The sequence below is a fragment of the Octopus bimaculoides genome, chromosome 14, assembly GCF_001194135.2.
Source record: "Octopus bimaculoides isolate UCB-OBI-ISO-001 chromosome 14, ASM119413v2, whole genome shotgun sequence".
Lineage (NCBI taxonomy): Eukaryota > Metazoa > Mollusca > Cephalopoda > Octopoda > Octopodidae > Octopus > Octopus bimaculoides.
In genome coordinates, this window is record NC_068994.1 from 44,681,095 (window position 1) to 44,694,625 (window position 13,531).

General features: G+C 34.1%; 1 protein-coding gene across 1 annotated transcript; it reads right to left on the minus strand.

Annotated features, from left to right (window-relative positions):
- Window positions 1-6: 6 nt before the first annotated feature.
- Window positions 7-10,042, minus strand: LOC106872898 (zinc finger protein 883). Its single transcript, XM_014920070.2, has 2 exons — window positions 9,674-10,042; window positions 7-3,984 (listed from the first exon to the last, which is right to left on the minus strand). Exon 2 carries the CDS (start codon window positions 3,912-3,914, stop codon window positions 1,737-1,739), a length of 2,178 nt encoding a protein of 725 aa, XP_014775556.1. The 5' UTR covers window positions 3,915-3,984; window positions 9,674-10,042; the 3' UTR covers window positions 7-1,736.
- Between the last annotated feature and the right edge of the window lie 3,489 nt (window positions 10,043-13,531).

Here is a 13,531-nt window from a genome sequence, read left to right on the forward strand (position 1 = left end):
TGTCAACTTACTGGCACGTGAACAAAACATTCGAGCGAGGTTGTTGCCAGTGCCACTGGACTGACTCCTGTGCAGGTGGCACGTAAAAAACACCATTTGAGCGTGTCTGTTGCCAGTACTGCCAGACTGGCCCTCATGCTGGTAGCACATAAAGGCACCCACTACACTCTCGGAGTGGTTGGCATTAAGAAGGGCATCCAACTGTAGAAACTCTGCCAAATCAGATTGGAGCCTGGTGTAGCCACCTGGTTAGTCAGTCCTCAGTCAAATCGTCCAACCCATGCTAGCATGGAAAGCGGACGTTAAATGATTATAATGGAATAATTACTATGAAGCACTGTACATCAGCAAGATCCATCGATTTATTGAAAACCCGAAATATTGAATAAAGGTAAGTCTACACTAATTCACATATTTGTTTTCTTGTGATTTACCTTGCATTTACTTCACATTGTTTTGGCCTTACCCACGATCCTTTATACAATATATATATATTTATATATATATATATTTATATATATATATATATATGTGCACTAATATCAAAAAGTGAGAATGAGTGCTAACACCACAATGGGGGGAAATATTCTTTATTTTTCGGTCAATTAGGCTACCATCTGTTTCATGTTAAGAGATATATATCTCTCAGCAATTATCTCCATCCAAAATGGAGACAAACAACAACATTCCATGTGACAGGCTGGATAATTGTTAAAGGATATATCTTTCTCTTAACATGAAACCAATGGTAGCCTGATTAACTCACAACTAAGTACACACATATAAAGTATGTATGTATGATGTATGCATGCATGCATCCCTGCATGTATGTATGTATGTATATGAAGTAAAAGTTATATTTAGTTTAAGTGGAAACTTCAAACACATGAAAGCTGAAGTTAAAACTTTTATAGCAAAAAAGAAAAACAAAAAAAACTTGCATTAAATTTGGTATTTCTAAATGAAAAGAAGTAGCTAACTTTATTAATAAGTATTTTCCTCATCAAGTCACACAAACCCATTTCAGAACTGTCTTTCACCTACAAAGCTCATCAAGTCACAATTCTGAGGAAATTTAGACTTCTATCAGTTTGATATGTAATTAAAACCTGATATTAATAAATAAATTTATATTTTCTTGATATTATTTGCTACATTTGTATTTTATCTTTGGGTAGAGGGAAGAGACATAGCTATCGTACTCTACTTATGTAACCAAGAAATATATGGCAGCTATCATTTTATAGTCACAATTACAATTTGCTGCTAAAGCTCTAATACGTTTTAGAGTGGAGCAAAATGACTGAGATTTGTTTTCTAAGACTGAAATCTAATTAGGTTAACAAAGTTATTTGAAATAATTTGATTACAGCATATAAAATCAAATTTGAGACAAATGAAATGAGTGAAAGAAACTTGTAGGTATCACAAGTTTTCTTTAGCACTTTCAGATGTAACAAAACAAGTTTGTTGCAGACAAATCTAATAACACTTTCAGAGTAAGGTTTGCAATTACTGCTATTAGAAGATTAGACGTAAATGAATGCATTATAAACTATGATAAAATTAGATGTTTGTAAAAAGAGTTTTGTAGGAAAATGTAAACATAATTTAGTGAATACATAAATTACACTTTTACATTGAAAGGCAATTTCTATTATGAAGCATCTGAACAATATAAAGTGTACGCATGGAAATATGGTTTGTTCCAGTACATATAGAGAATAGGTTACAAGTTAAATAGTTCTTTGAACAGAATCTTGAGAGTTCAAAGCTAATTCTTTTGTTTTATTCTGTTTCTGTTCATGAGCAAGAGGCCCAGGCACATTGTGCCAAGATGAAGACGACATTGGTCCCATAGGGAAACCGCGAGGCCATAAATAGTTATTCTCCCAGTTAGGAGGAATCTCATGGAGATACGATGCTGCCATCCAAGAAGAAGACACTGAAGATGGTGGTAGCCTCATGGAAGCAGTCATCTGTGATTCTAATCGACGTCGTTCCTCCATCATAGCTGAAGGGTGGTGGTGATGGTGGTGATGATGATGGCGATGACGATGAAAAGAACGGTCTTGGTTCGGGTTGTTATTACTATTGGAATCATTGTTAGTCGATTCTTCATTACTACTGCTCACTGGTACAGAACTGTTATATTTACTAGACATGGAGATTTGTTTGTGAGAAGAGAAAGAAGAATCCTTGTCAATATTGCAATTATATGGTTGTTTTCCATGAACACTTTTGATACTATTTTGCTTCTCAGAAAGAGTTTTATTACAAGACATAGTTTCACATTCAGAGTTAATGTTTACAGAACTAGTGCTGGTGTGAGTGCGTATATGATTATTTAAATTACCTCTTTGGGAAAAAGCTTTTCCACACAGATTACAAGAATAAGGTTTTTCGCCAGTGTGTATTCGCATATGCGTCTTCAAGTTACCTTGCTGACTGAATGATTTGGAACATATTGTACACTGAAAGGGTTTCTCCCCAGAATGGACCCGTTCATGATTGTTCAAGTGAATTTGTAAAGTGAAAGCTTTGGGGCAATAAGAACATTTGAATAACTCTCCAGTATGAATTCGTTTGTGATTGTCAAGATTTGTCTTTTGACTAAACGTTTTACCACACTCCATACAGGTAAAGGGCCGAACTCCTGTATGTATTCGCATATGAATACTAAGGTTCCCAAGTTGACTGAAAGATTTTGGACAAAAATTACACTGGTAGGGCTTTTCTCCAGTGTGAACTCTCTCATGGTTCTTTAAAGCGGTTTGCTGGCTAAAAGACTTTGAACAAAAAGAGCAAGTGAAGGGCCTCTCTCCAGTATGAATGCGTTCATGATTTCGAAGATTAATCTGTTGATAGAAGGCTTTTGGACAAAATGAACATTTAAATAACTCACCAGTATGAATACGCCTATGACTATCTAAATTAGTCCTTTGGCTAAAGGCTTTCCCACAATCGGAACATTTATATGGTTTTTCTCCTGAATGGGTTCTTAAATGAATGCTGAGGTTACCAAGTTGTGAGAAAGATTTATCACAAACAGTACAATGGTAAGGACGTTGGCCTGTGTGGATCCGTTCATGGTTTTTTAAAGCAGTTTGTTGACTGAAAGGACGACTACAAACCGAGCATTGATATGGTTTCTCTCCTGTGTGAATCCGTTCATGATTACGTAAATTAATTTCCAATGTGAATTCTTTAGAACATGTAGTACAAGTAAAGAGATCTCCCGTGTGGATGCGTTTATGACTGTCTAGATTAACTTTCTGAGTAAAAGTGCGATCACATGAATCACAAGAGTAAGGACGATTACCAGAGTGTGTTCTCATATGAGTATTCAAATTACCTTGCTGGCTGAAGGCTTTAGGGCAAACATTACAAAGGAAGGGCTTTTCCCCAGAATGAATTCTCTGATGATTACGTAGGTTAACTTGTTGACTAAATGTTTTATCACAATCATTACAATTGAAAGGTTTTTCACCGGTATGAACTCGTTCATGGTTCTTCACAAAGATTTGCTGCGAGAAAGCTTTTTCACAGTAGCTGCAATAATAATGCTTGTCCCCTGATGCGGAACGCTCATGATTATCAAGATTAACTCTGCGTGCAAAACCTTTTCTACATATTTCACATTTGAAAGGTTTTTCTTGAGATGAATGGATTTTAAGGTTCTCAGGTTGAGATTTTGAATTTTTATTTTCTAAACTTGGCAATGATTGCAGATTGGAATGAGAATGTTGGTCATTTTGAAAAAAACCTTGATTTTGGAGTTCAAAATTTAAATGGTTTCCTACAGGATACATCGGTTGGATTGGATACATAGTATTGTTCTTTGGTAGAAATATGGCATCAGTGATTATCAGTTTTTCTTCTCTTTTATCATTAATGTGTGTTTCAGGTGACATTAATATAAATCCAGTTAATATTACTCCAACCAATATTTACTATCCAGTCAGAACTTGTTGCAGCAGTAAGCTGAAAATATATTAAGGTATAATTTCATATTAATAATTTGGATAGATTACGAAGATATATAAAAAGAAATTTTTTATATACATGGTTGAGAACCACTTGTTTAGAATCATAACCATTTCATTATTGGAATCTTAACCATTCCATATTTAATCTGATCTGTTTACTTTAAATATTGAAGCATAGGAATAAAAACGGGACCAATTTTTTGCCTATGGACCCCTTTGATAGGATACTGGACCTCCATAGCCATTCAATGTAAATAAAATCTAGTTACATTTTTATCACTGAACATTCATACGAATTATATAAAAAAAATTTTGTTGAAATATTTTGCATATTATAGAAGTATAATCGATTTTATTGCACATAAATTTTAACAACAAAATCTTATATAGACCCCCAAGTGTCGTGTGGACCCCGGTTGAGAACCATTGATCCAAATGCAAACCCACTCAGCAAAATAAATTTAATTTGTCACTAAATCTCACAGTCTACGAGTTATATATGGTATTTTTTTTATTATAATTATTATTTAGTCATAAGAGGGAGAGCAGCAGCATGGCACTTCCATGTCATGTAGGAGGAAACAAAGGCATTATTCTCACACGAAGATTTGTCTTGAATGGTTGTTGAAGAAAGAAAGGACTTCGCCAAAGGCATCCATCCAACTGACAAATATTGTGTAAACCATCTTAATACAGTACCAATTCAGAATATATGACGATTGTGATAAAAAGTATTTGTTTGTAGTTTAAAACTGCCAAATTCTATTCCTGTTGTCAATACTTGAAAACTGTCTGAACTGTTTCGAGCAGTGAAATATTTCAAAACTTTCGTGATGGGAGTAATACTCTGGAAGATGATGGTGCTCCAGCATGACCACAGCCACTTGGCTGAAACGCATAAATAAATAAATAAACGAATATAAATGACAACAAAAGGAGCAAACATGTAGCTTCGTACAATACCAAGCATGGATACGATGATAGTTCAACTTATGTTTCATTATCACAACCAGATTGGTACACCATAAAGTCTTTTATTTTAAGACTTAGAAAAGTCTGCAATTTCATTTTCCAAACTATTATATGGAAATATAGGTTTTACTTTCAAAATAAATTTTAACGTTAACATTCGTCAAACAAATTTCTAAAAATACCAGAAAACTATTCAGTTAAATAAAGAAACGTCAAAAATTACAAGAGGAATGAGAGATGTGGGGGGAAAAGATAAGAAGTGCATGACAAGGAATTTCAATGTGAGGAAGAAAAATAATAGGAAAGAAAATTGAAAAAGTGTCAAGACCAGCAGGAAATGGTAAAGAAACGATGGGATGGCTGGGATATGAAGTATGAACTGGAATGTGTAAAAGGAAAAATGAACAGGCAAGAATGGAGAAAGATAGAATTTAGAATTTCAGAGATATACCCCTAAAACGGAATGAATAACGATAAGCAATGTCAGTAATTGTTAATTCTAGAAAGAAATGAGAGAAGAGGAATTGAATAACGTCAGTGATGTATTTAAAAAGTTGGTAGCACAAGACTCAGGTGCTGAAAAGCGAAAACTGATATAGTAAGAGTTAAATAGTTGCTGTTTAACATCAAGTGAGCCCTGATAGAGCAGTTATGATCGAAGGTATGCCAGCTATGCCCATCCCGCCTTTTTTAAGAGTATGTTATATTACATTAAGGGCATTCCTATAGGATAGAGTTGGAAATTATATTAAGGGCCCAAAACTAATTAATTTGGATTTGTATGCTTTTAACATAGTAGATTACGAGACTGCAAAAAAAGGGGGGACGCCCCCTCTCCTGCCCTTTCGCACAACTTTTCAGTTTTTTTTTTACTTTCTTTCGAATTTGTTCTCATATTCATGTTTTAAACGTGAGATTATGATTCTTCCAAATTACCCGTAACATATACCTCCACCACGTAAAAAAAGGGGGAAAAATTGAACAAGACAACTGAAAATTCATGGAAAAAAAGTTGGGTGAGATTGGGATAAGATTTCATTTTTGGGGTTCTTTTTTGCACATTCATACACACAGATCCGGAGAGATTGTGGTGTTTTGTTTTGGCAACTAATTTCCGACTCTCTTCTAATGGAATATCTACATTATGTAACTTGTCGTTTTACCTTGTTTAAAACAGTGGGGTGTGATTTGAGATAGGTTTGATTACTATTTCTAGCAGACCGAGCGACCATGGAGAGGCTTTTTACGAGGGAAATCTTTTTTAGTAACGGGAAGAGAAAAAAGGGGGCAGTGATAGATAGAATATGTTGTTAAGTAGGGATAATAGGAGAGAGAATAAGAGAACGGGGAAAAAAATTGAAAAGACAGGCAACATGAAGAAAGGGGTCAAACAAGAACTGTGGGTTACTCTATTTGTAAACGAGAACGGACTAAAAAAATGAATGAAGATAGAAGTCTGATGGAGAAGGGAATGTGTAGTAATGAAAGAGAGAAAGACAGAAGGAGGGAGAAAGACAGGAGAGAGCAAGAGGAGGGAGAGGGAGGAAGGGGAGGGAATAAGAGGAGGAAGGTGAGAGAAAAGAGAGGGAGGAAGGAGAGGGAGTGTTTAGAGCGAGCGGGAGAGAAAGACAGATAGAGGGGGAGTAACAGGAGCAAAAAAAAAATCAAAACAAAAGATAGAATCATATGAATTGTAATAAGACAGAACACGTAGGAGAGAAGAAAATGAGAGATAAGAAACGAAGACAGATGGTATCTTTTGAGGAAAATTATAATTAAAGAATACGAGAGCAGAAGGATTAAAAAAAAACGAGTAGGATAATTGAAATGAAGAAAAAGGATTAAAAAATTTAGAAAAGAAAATTAAAGAATTAGGGGAAGAGAAATTAAAGTGAATTAAAAGAAAGCGAATTAATGAAAGAAGATTTTTAAAAATAGAGATGAATTTAAAATGTGAAAAGGGGATGAAGAATTATGAAAAAATAAGATGATCGAAATTAAGAAGATAGATGCATCCAAGTAGAGATTAATTAAAAGGATTAGTGGAGGAAATTGAGACCAAAAGATAAGACAAAGAGGAGAAAGGATGAGATAGATAGAGAGGAGATGGAGAAGAAGATGATGGGTAGGGATAGGACAAGAGAATTACAATGGAAAAAAGAAGAAAGTAATAAAAAAAAAGAAGGAAAGTGAGATGAGGAAAGAAATAATGAATCAAAAGTGAAGGAAACAGCAGTAATAGATATTGGATGAGAATGACGAACGAAAGTAGGGTGAATTTTAATATACAAAAAAGGATATGGCCCCACTAACACCCCCGACCAAAATGGAAAAAAGCATAGGTGGAGGAATATTGATTACCTAAAATACATACATGCATGTATATATATATACACACATATATGTATATATATATACACACATATATGTATATATATATACACACATATATGTATATATATATGCACACATATCCACATTTCTAAATGTACAATATATGCTCTTAAATATACATGTGTATATATTTCACATATACATATTATATACATATGTACACATACGTGTAGAAATAAATGTATATCTCTATATGTGTGTGTGTGTGTGAGAGAGAGGTGTGTGCAGGGATGGATGGTGAAATGAAAGCTGAAGAAAATGAATGAATTTATACATTGTGCAAATTAACCGAAATAAGGAAATCGCTGGAAAGTAGATTAAAAATAATGTGATTATATATTCCCTTATTGGACATTATTATATATCATTCCCTTGAACTTCCATGTAAAATACATATTCGATTATGAGTGTACCTATTTGTGTGTCTATGTATACATACACACATATATATATATATATATATATATATATATATACGCACACGTGTGTATATTTAAACATATATATACATACAGACACATGTATGTATGTATGTATGAAAGAGCTATCTTTACATACATGAATACATCAACATGATGTATGTGCCAATTAATTACAATAGGTAACTGAGTGTATATGTGTGGATAGCATGTATACATGACAATAGTTAAGACTACCACAGTAAAGTTTCTATAACTGACGAAATAGAAGAGAAATCTACAGAGCAGAGTCTATGATCACGTCTTTTTATAGGATAACTAGAAGTACATTAGCCAATATGTACTTTCCATTTAAGACAGTATGGTTTGGATGTGAGGTAAAATTGGCTGCTATTTCTAGCAGGTCGAGTGGCTACAAAGATTCACTCGATGATTGTGCTGGTGTTTAGCCCAAGGTCAGCCGTGATTGAACAAGCCCATCATCGAAGCCGTTCAAGTTGTCACTATCCCCTCTGTTTATCTACAAGACTAATGTTATCCAATGCCTTCTTTTCTTTTAAAGACGGGGTGAGACAAGGTTGCTATTTCTAGCATGTGGATCCACCACGTATGGACTCTCTCGATAAGCTAGTTCTTTGGTTGTGCTGTACAAGGTGGAAAGTGGAAAGTTAGTAATATTTGATGAGGAAAGAGCCGCCGATCGGTCCTAGATTTAAAGCAAAACAAAAAATAATAATAAGGAGGTCAAGCAAAATGAGAGAGAGTTAAAACAATGAAAATAAGAGTGATGGATTGAATTATTGTAGAGGAAGAAATAGAAAAGCTAAAGAGAAAACGATAGGAGGGAGCAAAAACAGAAGTGGTAAGAGCGATTAAGCATAAACAATTTTATTTACAATGAGGGGTGAGGGAAAAAGATAGTGAGAACAAAGAGAAAGGGCAAAACTATAAGAGGGAGCAACAGCAACAATAGTAACAGCGAGAGAAGTGAACAAAAAAATAAAGAAAGAAGAAATAAAGGAGAGAAGCAAACAGGAGGGAAAAGCAACGTAAAGAGTAAGAGCAAGAGGAGAAGGAGGAGAGTAAGATAAAATGAAAGGTACTAGGTAAATGGAGGGAGAAACGGCGATAATAGTAACAGCATGAGGAAAAATAAAGCTTGAGGAAACTGTAACAGAGTAGCAGGAGGACGCAGAGGTAGCAGCGTGAGGGAACGGAGGAGAAGTTGTATGAAATGACTACAAGAAAAAAAAGGAGCTACACAATAATCAAGGTAATAGGAGGAGAAAATATGTCCGTGTGATGTTGTGTGAGAATACATAGATATAAATATTTATATATTATTATATACACTGATATGTTTACGAAGGCTTAATCGTGAATAGAGGGGGGGGGATGAAAGAGAGCTTCTTAGCGAGAAGAGAAATATAGGAAGTTGGTTTATGAGAAAGAGAGTGACAAAAAAAAAAGAAAGGACAGCAGAGAGATGTACTGTGGGAGGAGGCAGTGAAAGAGAGAGATAGAGAGTGAGTGAAAGGGTGAGAGAGACGATTGGTTAAAAAAAGAAGGAAACGAGCCAATATGTCAAAATATTTTCGAAGGAAATACATGGCCAGAAAACGAGATAAAAATGTAATAGTTGGTAAAAGAAATCTGAAAAAAAAAAAAGTTATGAAGGACGGACTAGAAAAGTGATTGTAACTCTGAAGGAGTGTGTGTGAATGTTATGTGTGCAGTGAGGGTGATGATGTGTGGAGGAGGACGGACGGACGAGAAGGCTGCTTTGAAAACGTTTGCATGGAAGTGGAAGGAAGAGATAGAGATTTTAGACAAGGTGGGAGGTAAACAGCCGTCGTGGTAGACATCTCAGAAAGTTGCTGTTTGTGTGGTAGCACCTACCTTTGAACAGGACCGACCACTTAGGCCCCCAAAGAATCGGTTATTTTACACCAACTAACTGCAACTCTATCCACACACCAACACACGCGCACGGGAACGGCATCATAGGGGGAGGCACAATGACATACAGACAGACAGACAAAATGTTTTATTTACTCAGTTTTTTTTCCAAGAATCAATGAGCGAGTGACTCAAATAGCAAAGGATGTAAACAAAAGGGAGATAACTGTACCTAGCTACTGTCAGAATTCTCGTTGGCCTTTTTCATTCATCTTTATTAGAAAACCCATCTCACCTTATTTTAATGTAAATTGTTATTATTATTCGTTTCATTCAGCTGCAATTAAATAACTGGATCAACAACTTTATTATTTTTCATTTGCTTTAGATTGTTTTTGTCCCATTTTTATATATTTTGGAGTAGAATCTATTGAATTATTAGCATATATATATTTTTTTTTGCACCGCCACACCGGTATCTTTTGACCAGATAAACAAACCTTGATTAAATCTTGGCTCTCTTCACACACACACATATGTATGTATAATGAAATCAAAATATGTTGAACGACAAATTGTACAAAAGTAAATAAACGGAGTTGTTCTGCCAGAGAAAAGAAAAAAAAACAAATTTAGTAATTTTTTTTTTATCTTAAAAAATTACTCTGAAACTATTTGATAGTAATGATGGACAAAGTTTAGTGATAATTTGCATACCAAAGCAGTTGATTTAGTAAAGGTGCAAAACTCATGCTGGATTTATGAAGGGAAACTTAACAAATTTAGTTGAATAAAAACAAAAAAATTGTGAGGAATAATGAATGAGCTAGAAGGGAGGAGATGGAATGAAGAAAGCCAGTTAAGGAGGACTGAAATTGCATGTTTAAAAAAAAAAAACTATAAGATATGGTGAAAGAATGAAAAGAAAGTGTGATCGAGATGACAAGCAGAAAGAACCCAACAGTTCTCCTTCAGCTTTTTCCCTAAAACTGCATTCTGGTTAGTGCAATACTGCAATGTCTATCGTACCTTTCAGCATCTCTATCATTATTATTTATATTCATACAATACACATGTTTTCTATGTTATTGATTATTTAAATTCTATCTCCATTCAATGGTTCTCTCTCTCTCACTCTAGCTGTGTCCTCTCAGATGGTCCCGCCAATTTATTCTCAAAAGCTTTTCAACTAATAAATCTCTCTCTCTCTCTCTCTCTTAAATACTTCCGTATTATTGTTTTGTCCTTCAGAATATTTTTACCATTTGTTATTTTTTGTGCTGATGACATTTTAGTTTATTGACAGAAGTTCAGTTATTGAAATAAGTGCCATAAGATGGGATGTATAACGTTGTAGGAGGATTAGAAATGAAACTAGATTTTCGATTAAAATTAATATTTAAATTTATAATTAATTTAATGTGTTTACGAAGAGTAGCAAAGAAATTGTCGGTCGTAGGTTTTCTGAAACCGCCTTCCTCATTTTTCACATTTTGTTTTTGTTTTTGTCTCAGATTTATAGAGATGTCTTTATACTTTATACATTTTTTTGTTAGCATTTAGAATTGTTATATCTACTGATTCATCTATTTTTCCCATTATCTTAGTAATTGTTTTTTGAGTGTTAGTGTGTGTGTGTCACTTTGTTGTGTTATATAATATTTTGCTACTTTCTCCATCTAATCATTTACATAAAATGTATGTACACGTTTGCGTGTGCATGTTTTGGGCCATTTATATTAAGATAATGTCATTTTAATACAACCTAACCCTTTTTAAATATATATATATATATATATATATATATATTTCGTATTGTATTCCAGTTCTGTTGTTATTTTTAAGGGTATCAGGGTATTAGAAACAGTAGTCCCCAGAGGATTTAGATTTTATGTCTGAAGTCAACTTAGCTTTTTCTCAGTTGTATCATCCTCTATAAATTTATGGACTTGTGCCAGTCTAAGATATTCTTATTTTCGATTGTCCTTCACTGACATATGTTAGGATTTAAGACTCAAATCACCTTTTAGCTTTGTTAGTCTTTTTTTATTAATATTTTTTTTTTTTGCTTTAACTTATTTACACTTGCACATAAATATAAGTTAATTAATAATGTAGTCTTTATTTGTATAGGTATATCTATTTACTTAGTGTATTGTCTTACACGTACACATAAATATACACAAACCCATTTTTCCTAGTTACCAGCCCATTTGACACAACTACAGTTGTCACTTTATCTATTTACATGTCCCTTCTTATTATCCCTTCCTTCGCTTCGTTAATCCCGTTTTTTCATCATGTAGAACCATCGTTTTCATTTTAATTTTTGATCTGTGTGTGTGTGTGCTTATGAGTCTTATTATATACCCCTCTCTCTCTCTCTCTCTCTCTCTTCAGTTTCTCCTCCATAGTGAAACTGGGTTTTCTATTCATCTGACAAATCATTATTTTTTACTCAAACCTGCCCTTTTGTTTAATTAATTAAAAGGGGTTATATGGAAACATTTTCTATATATATATATACGTAAATAGGCCCATCAAACGATGACCGATTTTTCAAGTATGGAACCTCAGATGTGCTATAATCCTATTATCCTGCATTATAAAAGCTCTTCTCGTTGTTTTCTCGTATAGTTTCATTACAATATTAAAAAAAACAAAAAACAAATTGGTCACATTTTTTTCTTTCTGACATGTCTGCATTTTTTGGGTTAGATTTTTACGGAGCTAGCGAATAGAAAATCCGAATGAATTATATACATCCTTGGGATGTATTAAAAGAAAAATATAAAACATGCAAACTAAATGAGCTGGACATGTCTCTACCTAATTAGGTGGCCCACGAATGTTTTTTGTTGTTGTAGTTTCTTAAAGATGGTTAGTATATACAATATATAAATGATTGAAATGAAAGAAACATTAAGTCAATGTTTCCATATGCCTCTTGACTAATACCGAAGACTACTTTCTTTCAAGAAATTATTTTGTCTCTAATTAAATATTTAAGGATGCACATATGTGATAAATACGCTCAGGTTGTAATCGGATGGTTATTTTCGTTCATCGACTCGTATCGATTTAACTTAAAAAGAAAAAAAAAAGCTTCTTTTTTTTATCATGGATATTTTTGAAATTCTTGACGATTAAATTGTAGATTATTCGGAGATTCTTCTGTTTGCTTCACGACTGAAGAATGACGAATTAAATTAATTAATTAAAGATAGAATTGTCTTGAAAATTGTGATGTAACACATCATGAAATGAGTACATATTGGAAGAGAAAAGTGTTTCGGAAGATAGGAATGGAAAGACAACTTGTCTTTTAATGTAGGACTAAAGAACAACCAATATTTTACATTTAAAATACAAGAAGAAATCAGTTGACAGGGGTGATTCCCTCGTGGCTGGAATTTTTCGTCTGATGAAGTCCATCGCCTATGAACCGTTACACGGCCTCTTAGACAGGCGGAAGGACTGCTAGAAATAGCGGCCAAATCTCACTCATCCCATCGTCTTGAAAAGAGGATGAATTAAATAATAGTCCTAGACGGTTGGACTGTCTTGATAAATCTATTCAGTCAAGGCTAATCATGGATTAAACGACAACCGTGAAGACTAATGCCTTCTCTTTTTTTTTTTTTCCAAACTTACAAAATTGTTCTTGCACAGTAAATCGCGATTTTGTTTCTATCTGGGAGAGGGTGGTCTTTCTTTGGTTAGTTGTCAGAAGGTTGGTTCAAACTTGTTTATTAGCAGCTCTCATCGATACCAATTTGAGTAACTTGTTGATTTTCGATTATACTAAGGAACTGGTGAACTAGCGAGTGGGGCTCGACCTGCAGAAAATAGTCCTAC